At 40.2% G+C, this 27,702-nt stretch overlaps 1 protein-coding gene across 2 annotated transcripts in view; it reads left to right on the top strand.

The window, feature by feature from the left end:
• Positions 1-27,017, top strand: part of txndc16 (thioredoxin domain containing 16) — a 120,198-nt gene extending 93,181 nt beyond the window's left edge. For both annotated transcript variants that reach the window (XM_043697652.1, XM_043697651.1), the window contains exons 17-20: positions 13,304-13,442; positions 15,879-16,045; positions 21,070-21,260; positions 25,997-27,017. In XM_043697652.1, the coding sequence (XP_043553587.1) occupies positions 13,304-13,442; positions 15,879-16,045; positions 21,070-21,260; positions 25,997-26,277 (778 nt within the window). In that variant the 3' untranslated portion in view covers positions 26,278-27,017. The remainder of the gene's footprint in view (positions 1-13,303; positions 13,443-15,878; positions 16,046-21,069; positions 21,261-25,996) is intronic.
• The last annotated feature ends 685 nt before the right edge of the window (positions 27,018-27,702 follow it).

Here is a 27,702-nt window from a genome sequence, read left to right as displayed (position 1 = left end):
ATGTTTGGAAAGTTAAAGTCCTCTACCAAAGCCACCCTATTATTCTTACAGATAGCTGAGATCTCCTTTTAAGTTTGTTTCTCAATTTCCCTCTTACTATTAGGGGGTCTATGATACAGTCCCAATAAGGTGATCATCCCTTTCTTATTCTCAGTTCCACCCAAATAACTTCACTTGATGTACTTCTGGGACTATCCTCCCTCAGCACAGCTGTAATGCTATCCCTTATCAAAAATGCCACTCCCCCTCCTCTCTTGCCTCCCTTTCTATCCTTCCTGTAGCACTTGTATTCTGGAACATTAAGCTGCCAGTCCTGCCCATCCCTGAGCCATGTTTCGGTAATTGCTATGATATCCTAGTCCCAAGTTCTTCACCATGCCCTGAGTTCATCTGCCTTGCCTGTTAGGCCCCTTGCATTGAAATAAATGCAGTTTAATTTATTAGTCCTATCTTGTCCCTGCCTGCCCTGACTGTTTGACTTGCTTCTGTTCTCAACTGTACCAGTCTCAGATTGATCTCTTTCCTCACTATCTCCCTGGGTTGCACCCCCCATCTTACTAGTTTAATCTTCCCGATCAGTTCTAGCAAATCTCCCTGCCAGTACATTCGTCCCCTTCCAATTTAGGTGCAAACTGTCCTTCTTGTACAGGTCACTTCTACCCCAAAAGAGATTTCAATGATCCAAAAATGTGAATCCTTCTTCCATACACCAGCTCCTCAGCCATGCATTCATCTGCTCTATTCTCCTATTCCTGCCCTCACTAGTTTGTAGCACTAGGAGTAATCCATATATTACTACTCTCAAGGACCTCCTTTTTAAATTCCTGCCTAATTCTCTGTAATCTCCCTTCAGAATCTCAACCTTTTCCCTTCCTATGCCGTTAGTTCCAATGTGGACAATGACCTCTTGCTAGCCCCTCTCCCCTGTGAGAACATTCTACACCTTCTCTGAGACTTCCTTGATCCTGGCACCAGGGAAGCAACACACGATTCTGATTTTTCGCTGCTGGCCACAGAAATGTCTGTCTGTACCTCGGACTAGAGAGTCCCCTAGCACAATCAATCGAATGGAACCTGACGTACCTCTCATTATATTAGAGCCAGTCTCAATACCAGAAACTTGGCTGTTCATGCTACATTCCCCTGAGAATCAATCACGCCCTACATTTTCCAAAACAGCATACTTGTTTGAAATGGGGGTAGCCACAAAAGACTCCTGCACGAGCTGCCTACCTCTCTTACCTTTCCTGGAGTTAACCCATCTATGTGACTCAATCTGCGATTTTGTTCCCCCTTCCTATAACTGCCATCCATCACATACTGTAGCTGTTGCAAATTTGTCCTTGCCTCTAACTGTCTCTCCAACCGATCCATTCGATCTGATAGGATTCGCAACCAACAGCATTTATTGCAGATATAATCCGCAGTAACCCTTAACCTCTCTTTAAACTCCCACATCTGACAAGAAGCGCATATCAGTCTACTAAAGGCCATTTTTGCTCCTTCACAATCTACAGACCCAGACAGTAACACCATCTTATTCCTCTACAAAATACTGCCCCAGGTTAAATTAATAGTTATGGCTTTTATTTTAAGTTTAATCAAGAGACATATCCTAAAGGGCATAACTTACAGACTGGATCTGCAGCAGAGAGTGAGGGAACCAACACGAGGGAAATTTCTACTTGAACTCGTCTTCACCAGTATATCTGTCGCACATGTCTGGCCATGACAGTATTGGTAAGAATGACCACTGTACAGTCTTTGTGGCGACGCAGTTCTGCCTTCACATTGAGAATACTGCCCATCATGATGTGTGGCACTACCACTGTGCTAAATGAGACAGCCTTCAAATAGATCTAGTAACTCAGGTCTGGGCATCCATGAGGTGATGTGGGTCAAGTCACAGCAGAATTGTACTTTAGTACAATCTGCAACCTAATGGCTCGGCATTCCCCCCTCAACCATTATCATCAAGCCAGTGGATCAAAACAGAAATTGCTTGGAAAAGTCAGCAGGTCTGGCAGCATCTGTGAAGAGAAATCAGAGTTGACATTTTGGATCCAGTGACCCTTCTTTAAAACTGATTGTAGCTAGGAAGAGGTTGGTTTATCTGCTGTAGATGGGCTAGGGGAACAGAGGAGGAGTAAACAATAGGTGGAGGAGGAGCTGAGAAAGAGAGAAAAACAGTTGGGCAGACAAAGAAATGGGGTCTAATTGGGACTATTAGTAGCTGACAATGGGATGGTCATGGTAGCACCCCATGTGACAAGACACCAAGTTTGTGTGGTTTAAGGTAAGGATATGTGAGAAGATGCTCAGGCCCTAAAATTATTGAACTCAATATTGACATCCACAATGTTAACTTGGTTCCTCTCCACAGATGCTGCCAGACCTGCTGAGTTTTTCCAACAATTTCTGTTATTGTTTCAGATTTCCAGCATCTGCAGTCCTTTGATTTTCTTTTGTTTAGCCAGGGGGTTGACCCTGGTTCAGTGAAGAGTGCAGGGGTGTCTGCCAGGAGCAGCACCAGGCATACCTGAAAATGATGTGTCAACATGGTGAACTTGCCCATCAGGACTACTTGCATGCTTAACAATAGGATGTGATCGACTGAGCTAAGCGATCACACAACAAGTGGATCAGATCTAAGCTGTGCAGTCGTGCCATATCAAGTTGTGAATGGTGGTGAACAATTAAACTCACTGGGCTCCATAAATATCCCCTCAATGATGGGGGAGCGCAGCACATCAGTGCAAAACATAAGGCTGCAGCAGTCTTTGCCAGAGGTGCAGTCTCTTCCCGTGATCCCCAGCATTGCAGATTCCAGTCTTCAGCCAATTTGATTTACTCCATGTGATGTCAAGAAATGTTTGGAGACACTGGATACTGCAAAGGCTGTGGACCCTGACAAAATTCCAGCAATAGTAGTGAAGACATGTGCTCCAGAATTTGCTGCTCCCCTAGCCAAGCTGTTTCAGTACAGTTAGAACATTGGCATCTACCCAACGATGTGGAAAACTGCCCAGTTGTATCCTGTACACAAAGCAGGACAAATGATGTAGTTAACACTGCTGCATCACAGTGCCAAGGATCCAGGTTTGTTTCCAACCTTGGGTGACTGTGTGGAGTTTGCACATTCTCCCCGTGTCTGTTTAGGTTGCTGTTGGGTGCTATAGTTTCCTCCCACGGTCCAAAGATGTGCAGGCTAGGTGGATTGGCTATGCTAAATGTGGGGTTACAGGATGACTGAGATGCTGGGTATGGATGGAATGCTGTTCGATAGTTGGTGCTGACTGGATGGGCTGAATGGTCTGTTCCTGCAATATAGGGATTCTATGAAATCCAACCAAGCCACTTATTGCCCCATCACTCTATTCTTGATCATCAGTAAAGTGATGGCAGGTGTTGTCAATAGTGCTATCAAGCAACACCTGCTCAGCAATTGTCTGCTCAGTGACGCTCAGTTTGGGTTCTGCCAGGGCCACTCAACTCATGACCTTATTACAGCCTTGGTCAAACACAGACAAAAGAGCTGAATTCCAGAGGTGGGCTGAGAGTGACAGCCCTTGACATCAAAGCTGCACTCAACTAAGCGTAGCGTCAAGAAGCTCTAGCAAACTTAAGTCAGTGAGAATCAGAGACAAACTCTTCACTGCTTGGACTCATACCTGGCACATAGGAAGATGATTCTGATTGTTGGAGGTCAGTCATATCAGCTCCAGGACATCTCTACAAGAGTTCTTCAGGGTAGTGTCCTTGGCCCAACCGTCTTCAGCTGTTTCATTAATAACCTTCCCTCCATCATAAGGTCAGAAGTAGGGAGATCCACCAATGATACCTTTCACGATTCCTCAGATACTGAAACAGTCCATGTTCAAATGCAACAAGATCTGGGCAATATCCATGTAACGACTTGAGACAGGTGGATCTCACAGAAAATGAATTCCCTGATTGGGGCTCTTAATCTTAATGAAGAAGTTGGATCAGTGTCAAGGACCATCCAGATGTAAATAAAGGGTGACTTGATGACTGATGAGTTATTTCAATCCAGGCTTAGGCTGATAAGTGGCAAGTAACATTCATGGCACACAAGTGCCAAGCAATGACCATCTCTAACAAGAGAGAATGTAACCGCTGTCCCTTGACATTGAATGGTTTTACCACCAATGAATCCCCCATGATCAAAATCCTGGGGGTCACCATTGATTGGAAACTCAACTGGAGTCACCATATCAATACAGTGACTACAAGAGCAGACCAGAGGCTAGGAATACAGCGGCAAGAAAGTCACCTCCTGATTATCCAAAGGCTGTCCACTATCTACAAGGTACAAGTCAGGAGTATAAGTCATTTGCCTGAATTGGTACAGCTCCAACGACACCCGAGAAGCTTGACACCATCCAGGATATAGCAGTCTGCTTGATTGGTACAACATCCACAAGCGTCCACTTCCTCCACCACTGACACCCCGTAGCAACAGTGTATGCAGGCATTTCTGTATAGTGTGTGTTTCATCTACGTGAATTGGCTATTACGCGATTGATGAATGACGTGAACTTTCTACTGAATGGGTATAGCAATTTTCTGTAGCGATCATCTACAGTGTGATTTCCTATAATGTTGCACAGGAACGCAACCATCACATTGTACCAGAATTACTTGTACTAGCTACAGGTAGTACTGCAGAAATTCACTAAAGATCCTTACATCTTCTAAATACATGGCTACTTCCAACTAGAAGATACCACCTGCAAGTCCCCTTCTAAATCACTCATTGTCCTGGTTTGGAAGTATATCACTGTTCCTTCACTGTCGCTGAGTCAAAATCTTGGAATTTCCTTCCTAAGGGCATTGTGGATCAACCTACAGCCCATGGACTGCAATATTTCAAGAAGACAGCTCTCCACCACCTTCTCAAAGGCAATTGGGGATGGGTAATAAATGCTAGCCAGCCAGTGACATCTATGTCGTAAAAGTTAATAAAAAAAACCTTTGTTTCATAATGTATTTAAGTCTTCCTCAGCCGTTTATCTCAGGCCAAGTTTTCGAATTCTCTAACCTTTTGTACTTTCCCTTAATCTTTTGGCACAACAGCTTGTAGAGACCGTCAGTTATCATTGTTTCACAGTTTTGAGCCTTGCTACTTCTTCACCTCTGTCTTCACATTTTAAATACTTCCAAATGCTGATATGATAAGTCCATTTTTCAGTCATGTTTCCAACTATCTTCTGGTTCATTTTCTTCATTATCTAAAATTAGATCTATACCTAATAAATGCATATAAAAATCTCATGTATGCGTGAATTTTTCGGTTCAGCATTCTGTTTTCATGACTTTTTTAGTGAAATTTCAATGTCAGCTTTTATCACTGAACTTGTCTACATACATTTTGACATTTCAAAATCCAGTGTTAAAAGGTTCAATATAACAATATTTTTGTAGGCTTTGTTATGTTGTGGGTTGAATTTCTGAAACCTTTTCCCAAGCCTGTTGTTTTTCCAGGAAAATGATCTTATCAGTTCTTACTAGCTTACTTTTCGTCTGCTTTTAGATCATCTGTAATGACCTGATGTAATTCATATCTTCCAGTTTGTCTTTTTAGTGAGAAACCCTTGGGAGGACTATTACTGGGTCTTTCATGATGTAAAACCACTCCAAAAGTCCCTTGGCAGTGAAATATTGTCCTTTAACTATAATAAACAGTTATTTGACGGGTCAGTACTTGAACATTGCTGAAGAGAGAGCTGCTCGTCTTGACTCGCTAAGATTAACACTAGAATGCAATCTTATAAATGATTGACTTGGAACCACCTGATGAAGGAGCAGAACTCTGAAAGCTAGTGCTTCCAAATAAACCTGTTGGACTATAACCTGGTGTTGTGTAATTTTTAACTTTATAAATGATTGCAATACCTTGCACGCCAGGAAAAAGGAGGCGCTGATTAGTTGACAAATCAAACCTATTTGGCGGTGGCATTCCTGGGGGATAGCAAAGGAACTATGTACATTCCTCAAGTTCTAGTTAATTCACAAAAACACAAGGTTTGCAAATTTTTTTTTGCAAAGAACAAGTCCTTGCATATGAATATATGTCACTCTAGCAATTGTACATGACCCTCATTCTGAGCTTGATTGTCTTACTTTGTTTTTTTTAAATTGTAGCAAGTAAAACATCCAGAATATTTAACAAGCGTTCCTTAATCACAGAATCTCATCTATTAGTTGGCCATTTGTTTTAGGTTTCTGCGTGTGGACTGGTTGAGTACAATGTGTTTTCTGCCTGTTATGCACAACTGAAAGAACATTTTTTTAATTTGAATAGCCAGTAATTGTGATATATGGCACTGCAATGGGACTGACATTCTCTGCGGTTGGCAGAATGCCTTTTGCATCTACGTATTAATAGAAAATTTCACTCAATTGTGGCAGCATAAAACACCTGTTCAAATTTTTGAAAACCTTGGCTTTTGCATGGTCATTTGAAGTAGACTAGTTATAGTTTGGTGTGTAATGCACAAATTTACAAATGGGCTAAATGCTGCTATATGCAAACCTGAAAAGTGCCCAGTCTGTTTCTGAGAAGCTGTGGACCATAGACTAGATGCAAGAACCTTTGAAAGATAACTTTAAAGGTCTTACACGTGCACATTGAGACTTAACTGACAGCCCATACTTGCATTTAGTTTGTTGAGATGGGTGCACGGAAGAGAAAATATTGCTTAATTGATAAACTTACAAACGTTTTCGTGCTTGTAATCTATTTTGTCTCCGGTTCAATGTTTATTTGACAAGATTAAACGAGTGTTGAACAGTTATAGTCTCGGTTATTGATACATTAAGAGCCTGTTGATTGACATTTTTAAAGAGTTGTAATAACAACAAGTTTTTCAAAGACTATTTCTAAGCATTTCCACATATGCTATTATACTATAGGGCCCATGCTTCGATATGGAGTTTAGGTTGGATGAATGGGCATTGAGGTGCGAAGTTGCCATTGAGGGTACAAGTGGACTTTGGGAGTTTGGTGAGACTTGGAGAGGATGGTGTATAGATTGGGTGAGGACACGGTTGGAATGGAGTCAATGAGGCCATTGGGAATGGTGAGGCATGAGCTGGTATGGAGGGGGCGTAGGAGTGCGTGAGGGGTATGATGAGTAGGAGCGAGAGAGCCTGATATTTAATGAAATAAATGGGGCCAAGTCCCAGAGAACTGGGGTGGGTTTTTAAACTAGATTTTGGCAGCCCCAGTGGTTGATTTTAATTTGTATCCTGCAAGGGCAGGACTCTATTCTGCCTTAGTCCCCTACCCATAGAATGAAAGCATGCTCTTTGACATTTTTTCCTGAGGTGAGTGTGCTGAGCCGAGAAATATTCCGAATTGAATTACCTAGCTATAAAATGAAAATCCCGCTCAATATTTGTATAAACATTTTCTAATTTCTAATTAACCACATCTATTTCAAGCTATAACACGTCTCTAGAGGAGGTGGAACTTGTACCTGGGCCTTCTGGCTCAGAGGTAGAGATGCTACCACAAGAGCCCTCCAGTTTTTGTATGTACTAGGTTTAAATAGTGGTTTCAATGCTCATACAAAGATGACTGTAGTCAAAAGCCTCAACGGTGTTGACAAACCAAGAGTCAATGTAGATTAGTGCGGACTGTGTGAATGTATGAACAGTAGCTACTGTGCGTCATAGGTGTTTTTAGTCAACCTATTTAGAGATGGTATGAGACCCCTCTGGAATGAGTGGGATGTGAACTCGAGCCTTCTGTCTCAGAGACAGGGACACTATCACTGTGCCACAAGAGCTCATTGAGCTTGTACATACTGGGTTTAAATGCTGGTATCAGTGTTTGTATAAAGATGACACCAATCATAAGTAGTGAACATTGATTTAGAAACAGTAAGAAAAGTATTTATGGATATTGTTATGGATCAGACCAAACCCCCTCAAAATATTTTAGAAAATAGTCTAGACCCTAACTTTTTCTTATTTTAAAGGCAAATGTAAGATTTAGTTTTCCAGAAGCAATTTGATTGCTTAAACTACCAATCTTGAAACAAAACACACTTTATTCATACACTATAAATAAAAGACAACAAAAAAAATTGAAATAACTTTACTGTATTGGAAAACTTTAAAGAATAATAGATTATTTAACTACTAAACAGTAACTGGTCCGATATAGTAACATCCCATGAACTGCTACTGAAACCCAAAATTAAAAATTCTGGTTAAGTGGGAGATTGACCCCACACTCTCAGGCTGCTTCTACTGTTCCAAATTTTAAAAAGACCCAAACTTGATTGAGTTTTTTTGAAGAAGTAACCAAGAGGATTGATGAGGGCAGAGTGGTAGATGTGATCTATACGGACTTCAGTAAAGCTTTTGACACGGTTCCCCATGGGAGACTGGTTAGCAAGGTTAGATCTCATTGAAGGGAAAGTGAGGTCTGCAGATGCTGGAGATCAGAGCTGGAAATGTGTTTCTGGAAAAGCGCAGCAGGTCAGGCAGCATCCAGGGAACAGGAGAATCGACGTTCGTGAATAAGGGCTTATGCCCGGAACGTCGATTCTCCTGTTCCCTGGATGCTGCCTGACCTGCTGCGCTTTTCCAGCAACACATTTCCAGCTTAGATCTCATTGAATACAGGGAGAACTAGCCATTTGGATACAGAACTGGCTCAAAGGTAAAAGGCAGTGGTTGGTGGTGGAGGGTTGTTTTTCAGATTGGAGGCCTGTGACCAGTGGAGTGCCACAAGGATTGGTACTGGGTCCACTACTTTTCATCATTTATATAAATGATTTGAATGTGGGCATAAGAGGTATAGTTAGTAAGTTTGCAGATGACACCAAAATTGCAGGTGTAGTGGGCAGCGAAGAAGGTTACCTCCGAATCTTTATCAGATGGGCCAATGGGCTGAGAAGTGGCAGATGGAGTTTAATTTAGATAAATGTGAGGTACTGCATTTTGGGAAAGCAAATCTTAGCAAGACTTATACACTTAATGGTAAGGTCCTAGGGAGTGTTGCTGAACAAAAAGACCTTGGAGTGCAGGTTCATAGCTCCTTGAAAGTAGAGCCGCAGGTAGATAGGATAGTGAAGAAGGTGTTTGGTATGCTTTCCTTTATTGGTCAGAGTATTGAGTACAGGAGTTGGGAGGTCATGTTGCGGTTGTACAGGACATTGGTTAGGCCACTGTTGGAATATTGAGTGCAATTCTGGTCTCCTTCATATTGGAAGGATATTGTGAAACTTGAAAGAGTTCAGAAAAAAATTACAAGAATGTTGCCAGTGTTGGAGGATTTGAGCTACAGGGAGAGATTGAATAGGCTAGTGCTGTTTTCCCTGGAGTGTCGGAGGCTGAGGGATGACCTTATAGAGGTTTATAAAATCATGAATGGCTTGGATAGGATAAATAGACAAAGTCTTTTCTCTGGGGTGGGGGAGTCCAGAACTAGAGGGCATAGGTTTAGGGTGAGAGGGGAAAGATATAATAGAGACCTAAGGGGCAAGTTTTTCACACAGAGGGTGATACGTGTATGGAATGAGCTGCCAAAGGAAGTGCTGTAGGCTTGGGACAATTGCAACATTTAAAAGGCATCTGGGTGGGTATATGAATAGGAAGGGTTTGGAGGGATATGGGCCAGGTGCTGGCAGGTGGGAATAGATTGGGTTTGGATATCTGGTCAGCATGGACGAGTTGGACCGAAGGGTCTGTTTCCATGCTGTACACCTCTATGACTGTATTGTTTATTGGCTCTGAGTAGACTGATCGGTGCTCCTCTCTCAACCTTTCTTCATAAAAAAGAACAGGAGAAATGCACCTTTCAAAGCCATTATATCATCACAATATAACAATATCATTGAATGTTTAGAATATATATTGGATTTAGCAAGGTATTTGGGAAAGCTCAATGAGACTGTTGAAGATTAGGGTCATGGAACGAATGATAAATTATATACTGCATTGGGAATTGCCTAAGCAATGGAATGATCAATAAGAGGAAAAGCTGATGTCACAAACCCATCATTAATGAACTTTCTCAGAGGTCTATTCTGAGCTTCTGTTGCTCAGGCTTCTTGTAAGGATAAATATGGAAATATGTTGATGGCTCTAAACTGTGTAGGAATATGCCCGTAAATGGATAATGTAATTTAGGAGAGAATACTTGGCATGCAATGGATGGGCATCCATTAGCAATTAATGAAAAGGGTAAGAACTTGAATGTTATTAAGGAATTAACCACAATATAAAGTCCATGCCATATCTGTTTATCACCAGTGTACACATGTCTGAAGTGTATTTGATGAATTGAAATAACATTGTTGAAAAGAGAGCTGTGATGCCAGACTTTTTTTATCTTGCCCTCATCAGGACAAACAGAAGAATATTCAATTCTAAATCATCACAACAATTTTCATTGAATAAAAGAAAATTGGTAAGCGTCATAATCTAAGTATTTAAATCTGTAGAAGACATGATTAAACATACATGAAAATCAGTTTCTATAAATTTGAATTATGATTACAAAGCTCGATAAAAATATTGTAAATTTAAAAGATTCCAGTAAAACTAAAAGATGTTTTCCCCAGCTAGTAGATCCGTGACTTCAGCAAATTGCACCTGTTGTGTACCGCTGAGGGAATTTGTTTAAAAGTATAAATATCTGTCATACAATAAGATGGATATTAAAAGAATAAGATTAAGATGAATTTTTACATTCCCTTTGGAACACTGACTCATGAGAATGCAACTGCTCACCTTTAGTTGACTATCTCTGAGGGAGAAATTTCCCTGATATTTTCTTGTAAGGACTTCATTTATTGGTCATTTATTTTTTCCAAGAGATTAAGTGAGTTGGATAGAACACTTTCAATGTTTCATACTTGGCAACAAAGTAGATTAGAGAGCCGTGAGAGATTATTCCAGTCCATCTGCATGATTCCGAAGTTTGAGGAACTGGCATTATGAAAGACATGTTACAAAGAGCACTTTTTGCAATATTGTTAGGCCTTAAACCAAAGCAGCAATAGTTGGAAAGGTTCAGCAGGTCTGGCAGCATCTGTGAGAGAAATCAGAGTTAACATTTTGGGTCGAGTGAGCCTTCCTCAGAACACAGATGCTGCCAGACCTGCTGAGCTTTTCCTACAATTTCTGTTTTAGTTTCTGATTTATAGCAACCGCAGTTTCTTTTGGTTTTTATTTGATCGTAAGCTATTTATTTGGATCAGAGTCTGTGTTTGAGGGAATAAGTTGGGTTGTGCTTTTATTACAGGACACATTAATGCAACGTTTGTGAGCAAGTTTGAATTCTATGGTTAATCCAACTTAGTATGAAAGCTGCATATCACTGTCTCTGATTACCACATAGTTTCGTTTAGCTATGCAGTCAGTTTAATCTCTTGCCCACTTTCATGGAAGTAGGGGATAATTTGAGGGAAAGTTTGCACATAGACAGGAGTAGCCTTGAAAGGAAATGACGTTACATGGCATGTGGCTTAATAGCATTAAAAAGGGATTAGAGAACATTTGAACACTGGCCAATGGTGACCCTTAGCATGTTGGAGATGGAGATCATTCAATAATGCTGTTGAATGTATAGGAGAGGTATCTCGCAAATATAAATGAATGTTATTACTACTAACGAGCCCAAGCTGAATTTTGGGCTAGCTCTTGCTACATGTGGACATGGACTTCTCATTATTTGAGGACATATAAAACGAACAGTGTGCAAACAACAGTAAAGAACACCACATTTCATCATAGAATGAAGAGAAGGCCTTTGATGCAGCAAGTGAAGTTTTCAGGCCTAACGTACTTCTCTGAGATACTCCTGCAATGATTCTGAGGACTAATGTGATAGCTGTCTAACTACCAAAGTCATCTTCCTTTATCAAGATATGTCTCCAACCTGCAGTATTGCTCCAATCCTGCTCATGAGTATGATTGACTTTAGTTTTACTCAGACTGTTGATGCCAAATTTGATAAATTACTGTGTTCATCTCAAAGCCAGTTGCTTCGCAGCACACTCTTAAAAAAAAAATCAATTCCTGTTCATATTTGGAAAGAGTTTTGGATTTGAGTGACCTTGGTGAAACCCAAACTGAGCACTGTTGAGCAGAGTTTTGTTGGGTAAGTACTGCTTGATAGTGCTGCCAGTGACACCTTCTGCAATGTTGTTAATGATTGAGAGTAGATTGATTGAGGATTTGACTGGATTAGGTTCGACCAGCCTTTTGGGGACAGGACAAATCTGGGCAATTATCCCCGACAGTTGGCTCGTTGCCAAAGTTCTAGCTGTAGTTGAACATCCTGGTTGGGGACATGCTCTGACTAGCTCTGATGAACACATCATCTGCCCTATAGCTGCAAGTTCTTATAGCTCAGAACCTTGCTGTTTCTTAACTTCACATGTTCTAGTTTGAATTGACGGAGACTGGTTTCTGAGTTGGTAGCACGTCAGGAGCAATGGAGCATCTGCTTGGCACTGGTGAGGCCACATTCGGGGTATTATTTACAATATTACTGTCCTAATTCAAAAAAGGATTATAAATACATTGGAATACTGGATAGATGGGTTGTCTTATAAGAAAGGGTTGGACAGGCTGTGCTTGTATCTATTTGAGTTCAGAAGACTTGATTGAAACATAGAAGATCCTGAGAATTCTCGGCAGATGTGAAAAGAATGTTTGCTCTTGTGGAAGATGTTTGGCTTCATAGGGAGATTGAAACTCTGCTGATTCTTTCAGCAATTTCTGACCAGCGGCATCAGAGTGAAGAAAACTCTTTCCCCATTTTTTTAACATCGGTGCAGGCGTGTTTAAATGACTGTTGTCATAGAATCATAGAATCCCTAAAGTGTAGAAGCAGGCCGTTCTGCACCGACCCTCCAAAGACCCACCCTATCCCTGTAACCCTGTATTTCCCATGGCTAATCCACCTAGCCTGCACATCCCTGGATGCTACAGGACAAGTTAGCATTGTCAATCATTGGACTGTAGGAGGAAATGAAAGCACCCAGGGAAAACTCAGTTCTGTTCTCAGAAACTCTGTTCACAGAACTATCACCCTCAAAAAGTCAAAAACTACAAAGTTTTGCTTTTGTTTTGCACAAAAGTTTCAGTTGCTATTAAATGAAAAGTTGAACTTGAATAATTTCTGAACAATTCCATTTATTTATATTTTGATGCTAAAACAAACTGATGAGAAGTTATTTCTTTCCATCAGATATGTGCATTTAAGAAATGATGTTTTGTTTTAATCTGTCACTTCTATTGTTGCATTGTCATTCAGCTCTCAAAGGTTTGGTGTGGCTCTACCAGCTCTGGTGTTTGTTAGGGATGAAAAATCTGACATAGAAGCCATTCATCTTGAAAAGCCTAGCAGAGAGGACATTGTATCTGCAGTCAAGAGTGCCATGTTGGAAACATTTGTAAGTGTTTTTAATGCTAGATGTTTGTATTTAAACATTTTAGCATAACTTTTGAAGTTCTCATTATTAATGTTTTAAATACTTTTGCAATACATATTGTGATGTGTGAAGAATTAATTCTTGACATAATTAGAATATTAAATTAAAATGTCATTTATGTCAATATATTCTCACTTTTAAGTCAAAATGTTGTAGAGTAAGGAAAACTAATGTTTTTTGTTGATGTTGGGTTTCCAAATCAAAGTTGATGTATTACAGGAGTCTCCATCATGTGATACTTTATAAAATGGCATTCAATCTCCTGACGTTTATCATATGCATAATCACATAATATTGCTCAGTGTTTGCTAGTGTTATTAAGATGACCTTAATTGAGAACCTTAGGACAACAAAGTCCTGCATAAAATAATCGGTGTGTGTAACTCAAATCATTGCAAGTGGAGTGTCTGCACCATTTGCTTCTGACACAGCTCATAGAGATGCCTATGCTCAGAAGTGCAATCTGCAGAGATTCCTTGCATACACACCAGCAGACTCTTGAACTGTTGTTATGACATCAGTCAACTCTGCCTGATGATTGGAAGCCTCATTTGTGGGAATAGATCACACGGGCCCGCCTGAAGTACTAGCTTGTTGCTCAGCAAATGTTTGAGTTACTTCAAGGACCAGGCACCCAACTTGCAATGTATTTGGAATTGTTGTGGTGTGTAATTTGAGGTGCTGTGGTAAGTTCCTGAGAGGGAATGCTGTTGCATTCTGAATGGAAGAGCAGCTGACCTGTCCATTCGAAGACTGACCCAGTATGGGGCCTGCAGTTGCATTCTCTTAAGGTAAGCAACAAGACATGTAGATGGAGCAGTACTTGCAGAGAGGGCAATGATTCCCCCTATTAGCTTGAAGGCACACTCCGACGCATCCCTTGACTGTGACAGAAGACTGCTTGGCAGCCAGCCATTGCACTCAGCATCCAAGTATGCACCACCTTAAAAGTAACTCCGCTGTAGTCCTTATCCTAGTGCCCTGTAACAGAACTCCTCTGTGAAATTGCCTTCCAATGAGCCGTCACACTCTCTTCTGGGTCTGACTGCAGCCTACTCGTGCCCAACGATTTATCGTGTGCTGCTCCCAATTTTATACCAGCCTCTAAGGAACATGAATTCCCAGTATCTGAGCTGGTGGCTATGAACATAGGACCTTGTGAACAAAACACCTTAAGAACAGGACTAGGCCATTCAGCCTGTCAAACTTGCTCTGTTGTTCAATACAAATGGCTAATCTAACACTTCAATTCCTTCCTTCCCCATGACCACATATGCCATTGGTAAACTGAAAATCATCGATTTCTACATTAAACATACTTAAAGACTGATCTTCCATAAACTGCTGTGATGGAGAATTCCAAAGTTAAAAAGAAGTCCTCATCTCAGGCCTAAGTGGTACCCCCTTTTGTTTAAACTGTTCTAGACTTCTCCCCAATCACATTAACGAAAGAATACAATCCTAGTTTGCTCAATCTTTCTCCATAGGATAGTCCCATCATCCCAGGAACAAAGCTGATAATCCTTCATGGCATTCCTCGATGGCAGTAATATCTTTCCTGAAACTAAGACTGCACACAGTACTCCAGGTGTGGTTAGACCACACCTATATGCAATTGAAACAAGACTTCACTACTCCTGTAGTCAAAGCCTGTTGCAGTAAAGGCTAACATTACATTAGCTTTCCTCATAGCTCACTGCACCATGCATGTTAGCTTTCTCTGACTTATCGACAAGGACACCTAGGTCCCTTTGCACATCTACACTCTCCAATCTCTTAGCATTTACTCTGCACATCCTACCAAAGTGGATAACTTCATATTTTCCCACATTATGTTAATAGGCCATGTTTTCAGCCATTCATTAAGACTTTTCAAATACTCCTGAAGCCATTTTACATCTTTTTCACATACATCTTCCTCACTTTGTTATCATTTGCAAATTTGGAAGCATTCCATTTGGTCCACTCCTTCAAATCATTAATATAGAAATTGAGAAACACTGGGGCCCAAGCACTTATTCTTGCAATAAGCGATTAGTTAATCTGGCAATGTGTCTGTTTTCTGTCTGTGAGTTAATTATTAATCTACACCAGTACATTACCTCCTATCTCCTGTGCTTTAACATTTCTACACAGTTTCCTATGTAGGATTTTATCAGAATGGTGTCAGTAAAAGTGACAAATCTCTTCATAAATGTTTCTCTGTTGCTTCTTGGATTGTTGTAGCTGAGTAGGGGCAGACATACTTTCCAGACAGACATCACTTTATTGCAAATTGTAAAGGTGATCTGATCATAACCAATAAAGATTGCCTATAATTGTAGATTTGAATTGTTTGTAATTATCTCTACCATTTCTTAGTAACATGTTCTCTTTTATTTCTATTTTTAACATTAGCCTGAAGTCACAGTGGAAACTTTCCCTTCTTATTTCCATCCTCTGAAACCATTGCTCATTCTTTTCATTGATAATGATGACACCAAGACTTCGAGAGCTAGAAATGAGCTTGAACAACTTACCAAGTTAAGAGATGCGCAGACTTATACCACATGCTGGATTGATTTGTGAGTCACAATTTCCTTTGCAGTAATTCATAAGATTTTGATATACTGCTAAGGTTTTATATGATGGTGTGAGAAAAATATCAACATGGAAGCCAAAAATTTGAAATGAAGCCTCAAGTTGGCAGGGCAAATTAAACATGTCTTCATTGTTGCCACACTGAAATGGTGGCACAGTGACTCAGTGGTTAGCATTGCTGCCGCACTGTGCCAGGGACCCGGGTTCAATTCCGGCCTTGGGTGACTGTGTGGAGTTTGCACGTTCTCCGTGTGTCTGCATAGATTTGCACCTGGTGCTCTGGTTTCCCCCCACAGTCCAAAGATGTGCAGTTATGGATTGGCTATGGTAAATTGCCCATAATTCCTAGGGATGTGCAGACTAGATGAATTAGCCATGAGAAATGTGGGGTTATGGGAATATATTGGGTGTTGGGATGAGTAGAATGTTGTTCGGAGAGTTGGTGCAACTCGATGGGCCAAATGGCTTCTTTTTGCACTGTAGGGATTCTATGATTGATTGATTGTCTATGATTGAGAGGAGATGAGAGTGTGGTGCTGGAAATGCACAGCAGGTCAGCTAGCATCTGAGGAGCAAGAGAATCAACGTTTCGGCAAAAGCCCTTCATCAGCAAACCAAGGTTGAGAGGATTGAGAGGATGCTGGCTGTTTTTTTGCTGCTAGTATTCAGTAACAACATGAGTGGTTTTCACCATGAACAGGATGCTACTGTCTAGTAAAAAAAAGTTCTACATATACACAAATGCATAATGTGGTTATACGAATGTCATTGCACGTGTGATATAGTGCATGCCACATATATTAATACAAACGACCCTGGATCCATTCCAACTCAACAAAATGGATGGCAGCCATTCTCTCATACATTTCTCAAGACAATACCTTGACCAATCACAGTCAATCTGCTTGGTTTAAAAATCAAACAAAGTGTATGAGTTAGCTGGCAGTCATCATTAACCGATTCATTCTCCATGGCAACAGCTCTACCAGTGACCACTTGCCATCCACTAAACCATCTCCTCCCTTCCAATATAAATGTTGCTTTCCCTTTAATTTGATTTTTCTTGTGAAATATCCTGATGAGTGCAAGACAAAAGCTTACATGTAATGTATCTCTAAAGAATTTATCACACTTGAGGGGTTGGCACAAGAATGCCTCAACACAAAACAATATTCTTCAACACGCTGAAAATGTACTTTAATTTTTGACAGAAAATTGTGAAGCATTGTTTTAGCCTGGACTGGTAACTAGTAGAAAGGTAAAAACAAGGACTGCAGATGCTAGAAACCAGAGTCTAGATTTAGAGTGGTGCTGGAAAAGCACAGCAGGTCAGGCAGCATCCAAGGAGCAGGAAAATCGACAGTGGAGACCCCCCGAGGCTCCCAGCCTCCTTTCTAATGAAGGGCTTTTTCCTGAAACATCGATTTTCCTGCTTCTTGGCTTCTGCCTGACCTGCTGTGCTTTTTCAGCACCATCATCTTGACTCTAATCTCCAGCATTTGCAGTCCTCACTTTTGCCTAGTGGGTTTTTCAGGATGGCGACATGTAACTACTGGTGTGTCATATGGATTGGTATTGGAGCCACAATTACTTACATTGCATATTAATGATTCGGATGAGCAATGTGAATATAGCCAAGTTTGTGAATAACACAATATGGGTGGGAAGGCAAATGATGAGGATAACGCAAAGATTTTGCAGAGGGATATAGACAGGTTACGTGAATAGGCAAAAACTTGGGAGATGGAATATAAAGTGGGAAAAATCTGAGGGATTATGCATTTTGTCAGGAAGAATAGATATATTATTAAAGTGGAGAAACACTGCAGAAAGCCACAGGACAGGGGGATTTGGTATTGGATTTTGGATTTGGAGTCCTCATCCATAAAAGACATAAAGCCAGCATTCAAGGTTAGTGGGTAATGAGAAGACAAAAAGAATGTTGGACTTAGTTTCAGAGGGAATGGAGTATATAAGTGGGAAAGGTTTGCTAAGGCTATAAAAGGCATTATTAAGACCATAGCTACACTACTGTGAACAGTTTTGAGCCCCTTATGTATACTTTATTAATTGTTCTTTCCACCTGTCTTGCCACCTTCAATGATCTGTGCAAGGATATACCCAGGTCCCTCTGCTCCTGTATGCCTCCCCCACCCCCACTTTAGAATTGTACGTAAAATTGTATTGTCCTTCCATGTTCAACCAAAGTGAGTTACCTCCCACTTCTCTGCTTTGAACTTCATATGCCACCAATCCACTCACGCCACCAATCTGTCAAGTCCTTTTGGAGTTGCACACTACCTGCTCCAGTTGACCATTTTTCCCAGTTTGAGTCATCTGCAAACTTTGAAATTCTCACCTATATACCAAGTTCCAGATCAATAATATATATATATTAGCAAAATCAAGCGTCTCAATACCAACCCCTGGGGAACTCTACTACAAACCTTCCTCCAGCCCAGAAAATGTCTGCTGACCATTGCTATCTATTTCTTGTAACTCAGTCAATTTCTATTTAAGTTGCCACTGTCCCTTTTATACCATGACTAACAACTTTCTTCATATGTCTGTTGTGTGATACTGTATCAGGCACCTTCTGGAAATCCATAAATACCACATCAACAGTGATACCCTCATTGGCACTTTCTGTCAACTCTTCAGAGAACTCCAGCAAGTTAGTTAAACACAGTTTCCCCTTTAGAAATCCATGCCCACTCTTTCCCAACAGTCCATCTTTTTCATATGACTACTAACTCCATTCCAAATAATTGTTTCTGGAAGTTTCCCCAGAAATTAAACTGATCGGTCTGCAATTACTGAGATTTTACTTACAACCTTTTTTTGAACAAGGCTGTAATGTTTGCAATCCTCCAGTCTTCTGGCACGTCCCTCAAGTCCAGGAAGTACTGGAAGATCACAGCCTGTTTACCCACAATTTCTATCCTCACTTCCTTCAGAATCCTAGAAAGCATCTCTTTGTAACCGTCTACGACCTGACAAAGGACGTGGCCCCAAATCAAATATCTGGCCCTAAGCAAAAATCTTGGGCCATGGCATTGGCAAAAGGCACAGCCCCCTACCGAAGAAAGGGCCTCTAATTCCTGACAGAATTCACAGACCATGGCCCCTGGCAAAAGGTACAAATCAGGGCCTCTGCCAAAATGCATGGCCCTCGATCCCTGGTAAAAGACATGGCAACTGGCCCCAGTCCAAGAAAAAACACACGACTCCTGACCAAAGGCTTGACCCATGATTCCCAATTGAGGGCATAGCACCTTGCCCTTGGTCCCTGGCCAAAAGGCACAGGCCTCAATACTTACCAAAAGAGACCTCTGACACAACTGATGGACTACTGCCACTTACTTTTCTAACTGATCGCTGCTCCTCAAGTCACAAAGTGTTCCTATGCTGTGATAACTGATGATAGTCAGAGAGGCATAGAGATGTACATCATGGAAACAGACCCTTCGGTCCAACTTGTCCATGCCAACCAGACATCTTAAATTAATCTAGTCCCTTTTGCCAGCATTTAGCCCATATCCTTCTAAACCCTTCCTATTCATGTACCCATCCAGATGCCTTTTAAATGCTGTAATTGTATCAGCCTCCACCACTTCCTCTGGCAGATCATTTCATATACACACCCTCCTCTGCATGAAAATGTTGCCCCTTAGGTCTCTTTTAAATCTTTCTTCTATCACCCTAGAATTATGCCCTCTAGTTCTGATCTCTCCTACCCCAAGGAAAAGACCTTGTTTATTTACCCCATCCATGCCCCTCATGATTTTATAAACCTCTATAAGGTCACCCCTCAGCCTCTGACACTTCAGGGAAAACAGCCTTAGCCTGTTCAGCCTCTCCCTTTTGATCAAATCCTCCAACCCTGGCAACATGCTTGTAAATCTTTTCTGAACCCTTTCCTGTTTCACGACATCCTTCTGATAGGGAGACCAGAATCGTCCACAATATTCCAAATGTGACCTAACCAATGATGAACCATTTTTTAATGGCAAGCATGGGAGAGACATGCATTTGACTGGTGGAGCAACTCCTCACCGGTTCTGTCTGTTCTGTTTATGGCGATGGTTATTCTCTGGTTAGTTCACTCTGTGACTGATTTTTTTTCCACATTGTTTTGATAACTTTCGGGGATGAATTTGCCTACTGCCCCCGTGTATTTCAGATGCTGATTCAGAGTGAGGGCACTAAAAGTACTGCTCAGTGGTTACACTGATTTCAAGCATGCAATTTATGTAATCAACCATATAACCATATATTGCATTTCAAAGAGGTTGCAATTTATTTTTCTCTCCATTCACCATGTTTTGTAGCATGAGAGAAAATAAAAGTTCTTACGCAATTCCAGTGTTTGGACAGCTGGATTTGGGGTACTGTACCTACAGTATAAACTGACTGCTTCCATATCCCATGACAAGATCATCTGTTAGTCATGTTAAAATGCATCTACTAAATATGACTCCAGTCTGGGAAGCCTTGTCACATACTATCAAGTACAATCTGACCAGTTAACATTTTAATAATTAGATAAAAACAAGAGTGTGCTTAAACAATTTTTTCTAATCCAACTAAAAATCCCAAAACTTTTAGTATACCTCTGTTGCTCAGGTATAGCTCTAGCAATTAACTAAACTTAGTTTGAAATCACCAGAAATTAATCTAATTTTCTCTAATTTGTATTGTATGTTGGTTGACGGGAAAACTGGTTAATTTTGAAGTAACCTTTCATGGATTTTATTTGTTAATTTGTAATTTGGACTTGTTCAGATCTTTTACTTGGCAGTAATTCTTTTCACAACAGATGTCCTTTCTATTCCCAAAGCATCATTTTGAAAACCTTTTCAGCTGTTTGGTCAATGATGGGCATTGATTTTACTTAAATGTGCAACACATGTAATTCAATTTTAATAGCATAACTAATTATTTAGCAGTCCTGTGGTTTTGTTAATTTGTTGCTAATAACTTATACCCATGTTTTTAAACCACTAAGACGAAAGACACATGTCGGAAAAGAGATTCTTCAAGTATATTTGAACTACCTCCCACAGCTGCCAGCACTGGTCTTAGTACAACTCAGCTGTCATGGCCATGTGTTTGCATTTCCGGAAGGAGAGCTGATATCAACGGTCGGTGTGCTACATTGGTTAGAGAAGGTACAAACAGGACAGGAGATTCCAAAATGTAAGTAATATCAATGTTTTCCAATAGTACATTTAAACAGCTGAGTCTGCAATGCAAGAATAATGGTTATCAGATGGATGAAATTCCTATGCCTTCCAGTTCAGTCCAGCTGTACGTCTGGTGACAATGTATGGAAAGAGCTAGTAAAGAGACCAGGACATCGATATCCTGGGATATTACAGATTCTTGCAAGTCCCTAAGAAGCACAGACTTCCTAAACTGAAATAATGTCACTTGCCTGAGTGGGTTAATAGGTGGAGGGCAGTTCCAAAGCCAGACACTTCATCATTCATGTTCCTCTGCATTATTGACAAAAATTCAGATCTATCATCCGCCTTGTAATTGGGGCGCCCATTATTTACCAGACCTAGCCGAACCTACAAAAGTATTAAATATTTTTGAATTCCTTCTTGCCCTTTTAAAAAGGAGTGGGGGGGGTGGGGAGAATGAGTGTGGAACAGGGTCACAGAAATATACCTTTAGAGATGACATTGTAAATGAGTAATGAAATCAGTTCATGATTTTCTTATGCTAATGTTGCTGACATTGTATTAACAGTGCTGGAATTGATTGAAATAGAAGTGAATGAAAAGATGGAAGTTTGGGAAATCAAATCGGACAATATAACTTAAGAAACAGCAGTAATGTTGAAGCCTAGAAATTTCAACTGTAGTAAAACATTATGAGTTATTCTTCATTGTAGCATTTAGAGTTTGTTTTTACCATGTAACATCCAAAGTTAAGAACTGAAAATGTGTTGCTGGAAAAGCGCAGCAGGTCAGGCAGCATCCAAGGACCAGGAGAATCGACGTTTCGGGCATAAGCCCTTCTTCAGGAAAGGAATCCAAAGTTATCAAACTTCAATTTGCACTAGAATTTTAGAAATATGCTGTTGATTCCTCCACCAAATAACAAAACTGTCTATGCTAGAATTCTTGGTATCTGCTAGCTGGTTCCTAGGATGTATTCCTGATGGTGCCTCTCATCCTCATATACTCGGGCAGGGTGAAGATCAGAGGTTCCTGGTAGGCACATCTAACACTTCCACCACGCCACTGCTCTGCATATTTTCAGGGCCAAGCTTTTGTTTTTAGTTTGCAATCAGGACTTACTGACATAGCTGTGATATTGTCCATCTTGAGTTGCCATGTGAACGTGAGTGATGGCATTCCATGATAGTGGTACTTCAGGACTTCCTGGATGTTGACCATGTGATACTGAACAAATAGCATATTTCTGAATCAGGATTGAGGATAGCAAGAAGCTATCTTAGTTACAATATGGGCTTATTGGTTTGGTTACTTGTTTTTCTGAAAAATCTGTCTGTTGACAACTTGTATTTTTACCATGTGTTTTGGATTTGTGGCTGATTTTCACTCCAGTTATTATATGTATTTAGAGGCATTGTCCATCATGTGTCAAACTTATTTTAATGTTCTTTCTTTGACATATGTTGCACCAGTGATTTTTAACTTTATTTCAAGGTCTTGATACTTTTGTAACAGTGAAAAGTTCAAATACATCAGTATTGACATTCACCATATGTCTTGTGATAGTCAATGGTAACACTGACTATGGTAATACTGAAAGCTGGGCAAAACCTAAAGAGGAAGGAAGTCAGGTTTACATCACAGCCCAAATGATAAAAGCTGAACGGAAGCCTGAGAAAAAGGAATTCCTTTTACATCACCTCCCAAAGTGCTTTTTAAGCAGTAAATATAAATGTCAAGAATTCTCGGAACAGCATGGCTGTACAGCCAATGTAAGAATGACTAGATCATCTGCTTTTGTGTTGTTGATTGAGTGAGCAGTTTTTCCCAGGACTTGGGAGAATCAACTGCTCTTTCTGAAATAATGTCATGCGGTCTGTCGCATTTTTTAAGATGATCTAATTGGTTAAGTCTCTCAGCTGAGGAACAGCATCTCTGGTGATGCCATATTCCCTCAGCGCTAGACTGAAATGTCATCTTAGATTATGTGCTCAAGTCTCATGGGTTTCAAACTCACAAACTCTGACTCCAAAGTGAGAGTGCAATCAACTGAACAAAGCTGCCAAGTTTACATTAAAAATAAAATAGAACTCAAAGAAATGTTACTTCCAGCAAGAGGAAAGCAGAAGAATTTTGACTCAGGATGGAATCTTGCCTGCTGCTGAACAATGTAGGAAGGAAGGTTGGGAAAATCTTGTGAAACCTATCTAAATGGAATTTCTTAACTAGAGAGCAAAATAATCTTGTTTTCCAACAACATGTTGAATGGCAAGATGGGATTCTCATTAGTAAGTGGTGAGAGGTCTATTTTCATGCATTAGTATCCTCATTATTACATCCTGTCACCTCATTTATATGCAGTTTCCCACTAGCTAGATAGAACTAGATGGAGATTATTTCTGACATGAAGGTTGGGCTGGTAGAATGGTGACTCTAGTTCAATGTTTGCTCCTTCAACCCTCCATCTTGGATACCAGGCACCAACATAACACCCCTCCAGACCCCTGTTAGCAATGTGCGGTGCCAATTTTCCTCTGTCTGACATGTCTTGGGCAGTTGACAGGAATTGTGCAGGGCAGCTGTGAACTGCCAGCACCTGACCAGGTGCAGATCTGGACTTTAAAGATGATGCCAAAATCCCAGGATGTCCCAGCAGTGGCCAGCTCTTCTACCTGTGGGGAGTAGGTGAGTGTAACTTGTGGGGTGACATGGGTTATGGCACAGAGTTTGCAAGATGGTGTGAGAAAACTCACCAAGGCTCATGGAGTAAACTTCTGCATGAAAGTCGCCAAAGTTAACACTTAGCCTAAATTTCTGGTAAAATTTAGCCCTCAGTATTGCAAGTCACCAGTTAGTAGTTTTGCCCCAGACTCTTGAATGGCGCAGGAAGAATATTTAGTTATATTGGTTCCAAGTAGGTAGAAGAACTTCACATGGGCACTAAGTTGCAGGCCTAAAACTATTAAAGCTCATGAATCATGAAAAACACATTGTGACTAATAGACTGCACAGTTTGTGACATTGCAAAATAGTTTTGACTTGGCTTCAGTGTAACCCTCTAATGAAATTCACCATGCACTCCTTGAAAATTCTGGTACTGTATTAATCACATTTGTTACTAACTCACTTGCACATTCCATATTTCCATATGGTACTTCATTTATAAGCTCAACAGACAGACTCAATTGCTTCTGGCAAATAAATCTCCAGTTTAGGGAGGATGGACAATTGGAAATGGACCAAAAAGGAATTGGAATAATTGACAGTTGAAATAACCAGTGCATGGTTGAAGATTTTAACCACAAGTTAGGTGAGGAATTGATAAATGCAGTCAATGTTACCAAAATGGAAATAAGCAGATCATGAAGGAGAGGGACAAGATATCTCACAACTTCTGCTTCTTCAGATTCACTTGTGATAGGTTCTATCTGTGGTCTTACCAGTGTTGCCCACATCTGAGAGCAAATAAATTAAGTGAGAACTCATATTGAAGAGTCCAAATAACGAATAATGTTGTGGAACAACTAGCTTCATTTTACCAGAAACCTTATAATTTTGGAATAAAGCTGTTTGAATGATTAGAATTACTTCTAAGATCTATTTCTTTAACTGAGCTTGTCCGATGAAACGTTTTTCATGTAATTCCTGACATAATGTGAATATAAGTGGAGGATTTAATTTCATTACCTGAGACCCAACAGAATAAACCATTGTCATATCCTGTGGGCAAAATCAGGAATGATAAGATAATGGAAGAACGTTTGGAATTTTGATGATGATGTATGTAGAATCAGAGACTGAATCTGAAATGACATGGGTTTGAGGGAAGAGGTGGTGACATGTTAGTGATATCACTAAATTAGTATTTTAGAACCCTAAACTATTGCTTTGAGGACTTCAGTGTAAAGTTCTCCACGGCAGATGGTGACATTTGAATATAGCACCATCTAGAATTAAAAGCTAATCTAAGTTGCTTTCTAACCATTATCAGTTATTGTAAAAGCCCATCTGGTTCACTGATGTCCTTTAGAGAAAGAAATCTTTGCTTAATGTAACTCCAAGTCCACATCAGTATGGTTGACTCCTAACTGTCCTCGGAAATGGCTTGTATCAAATTGATAGAAAATCTACATGAAGGAATTAATCTAGCAGCAAACTCAGTTTTCTGCAAAAACCATCCTTACTGACACCTGGGAGCTTGTGCCAAAATTGGAAGAGCTGTCCCAGAGACTGGTCAAACAGGTCTAACAAATCAAAAATGGACATCTGTGAGGCAGTATAGGCCATCAAGAGCAGATTGTGCATTCAATCACAATCTAACCTCAGAGCCCAGCATAACCCCCATCCTAACATTATCATCATGCTGGGAGATCCAGTCTCGTTCAATGCAGAGTGCAGGATTGTTTGTCAGGAGCAGCACCAGGCATATCTAAAAATAAGGTGTCAAACTGCTGAAGCTACATAAAAGACATGTATGCCAAATAGCAGAAGCAGCACACAACCAATGGATCAAATCTAAGCTCTAGCCTTGCCACATCCTGTGGTGAATGATCATGCACTATGAATTGAAATGGAACCACTTTCTTATCCAAGCCCAAAACTGCATGCAAAAGCTCCAAGGACCAGCCATTTGCTTTTCCCATCAAAGTATTGTATTGAAGCTTTAAATAAGTAATTATTGACAGTTCAACTTACATGTTTTCAAACGTCAGATGTTTACAAGTTTTGACAATCATACTTTCACAGGTAATCTGCAAAGAAAAGAGTGGACACCCCCACGAGCTACTTATGATTTTCTGGCCATCATGGATATTGTACGTCCTGGATTTGCAAAGCAGAGGATACCCAATTCTGCAAACCAAGAAAAATCCTATGAACAGGAGGAAAGTGAGACTGAACAATTGCATGAGAGTGGTGAGGAAGAAGTTCAAAGTGAATTTGTTGCAACATCTCAAAATGTGCAAGGAACTCCTACACAACCAGATGAGCAAACGAAAATGCAGCATGAACTTCATAATGAACTATGATCAGAAACCACAGTTCAGTAAGTGGATAGCTCTGAGACTGTTGGCCAGCTATACTGATTCTAGCAGCTGAGGCACAATGGTATTTGCTTCTGAATGTTGTTATAGACTTTATCAGCAGAAGGTGCAAATTACTATCAGAAGCTGATTGTGCAACAGTAACTGAACACTTCAGTTAATCCTGTACTGCTTAACATTTCCTGCATGAGTCAGACAAAATAAAGCAGTCAGTTTTCCTAATAATGTATATTTCTGGATTTCAACTAATTCCATAATTCATTAGTAGTTTATTTTGTTACTCATCTGAAATTAGAAAGAATTTAGTACAGTATGTCTCAGTAAATTAAAGCAGTGAAAATGCTAGTCTTCTGTATGTCTTGAATATTATTGTACAGGTTGATTTAACATATTTTACAGCAAGCCTCTCAGTCCAAAGTGGTGGAGACTTGATTACTTATAACTATGGCTCCAGACCATGTGAATTCCTGCATGTACTCAAGATCCCCTATTCGACTCCTTTCAAATTTCAGTAAGTGTGCCAGAGTCTGACTCTTGTATTTTAGGCAGGTAAAATTGATCTTTAATATTGAGCTGATGTGTGGTATACATTGGCAGGATAGGATTTTTTCTTTCTTCACCCAAATTATAGCGATATAAGCCAGTTTTAACTGTTCACAGAATATTGTGCTTTTTGAAATTTTATTAAACCATTAACATTTGTTAATAATTTGAGCTTATGTGTGTACTTTAATAAGAACAATACAAGCATTTTGTAGATAGTCCTTTGCTAAATACGGATAGTAAAAGTTATTGCAGAAATATGCATTTTTATTTCATTAACTAATGATTATACACAAGAGGAAGAAGTGTATAATCATTAGTTAATTAATTCTCCTGGATTCACGAGAATTTTAAAAATTTCAATCGTCTCATGACTGAATGGTTTGGTCTGAAATTATTTACAATACCTTGTTAAAAGATTCTATTGCAAACAAGTAAAAACAATGATCTTAAAAATGTCTGGCCCATTGTACAAATAGTTGTGGTTATAGTGTGCCTACCAGGTTTGATATCCATGCAAAATTACGAATTAGGGGTAGGTGCAGTCCACTTAGACCTCAAGTCTGCCTTGCCATTCAGTAAGATCATGACTGATCCAATTTGGCACAGTTGAATTGCAGTGAATCTAGTATTCTGCTTGAAAGCATCAGCAAAGAAAGGATAGACCCCAGGCTTCCTTTAAACTGTCATTTATTTTTTTTTAGATTAGATTAGATTAGATTACAGTGTGGAAACAGGCCCTTCGGCCCAACAAGTCCACACCGACCCGCCGAAGCGAAACCCACCCATTCCCCTACATTTACCCCCCACCTAACACTACGGGCAATTCAGTATGGCCAATTCACCTAACCTGCACATCTTTGGACT

This window comes from Chiloscyllium plagiosum, chromosome 10 (genome assembly GCF_004010195.1).
Source record: "Chiloscyllium plagiosum isolate BGI_BamShark_2017 chromosome 10, ASM401019v2, whole genome shotgun sequence".
Taxonomy (NCBI): Eukaryota; Metazoa; Chordata; class Chondrichthyes; order Orectolobiformes; family Hemiscylliidae; genus Chiloscyllium; species Chiloscyllium plagiosum.
Note: the sequence above shows the minus strand (reverse complement) of the source record. Positions and strands in the feature narration are given on the sequence as shown.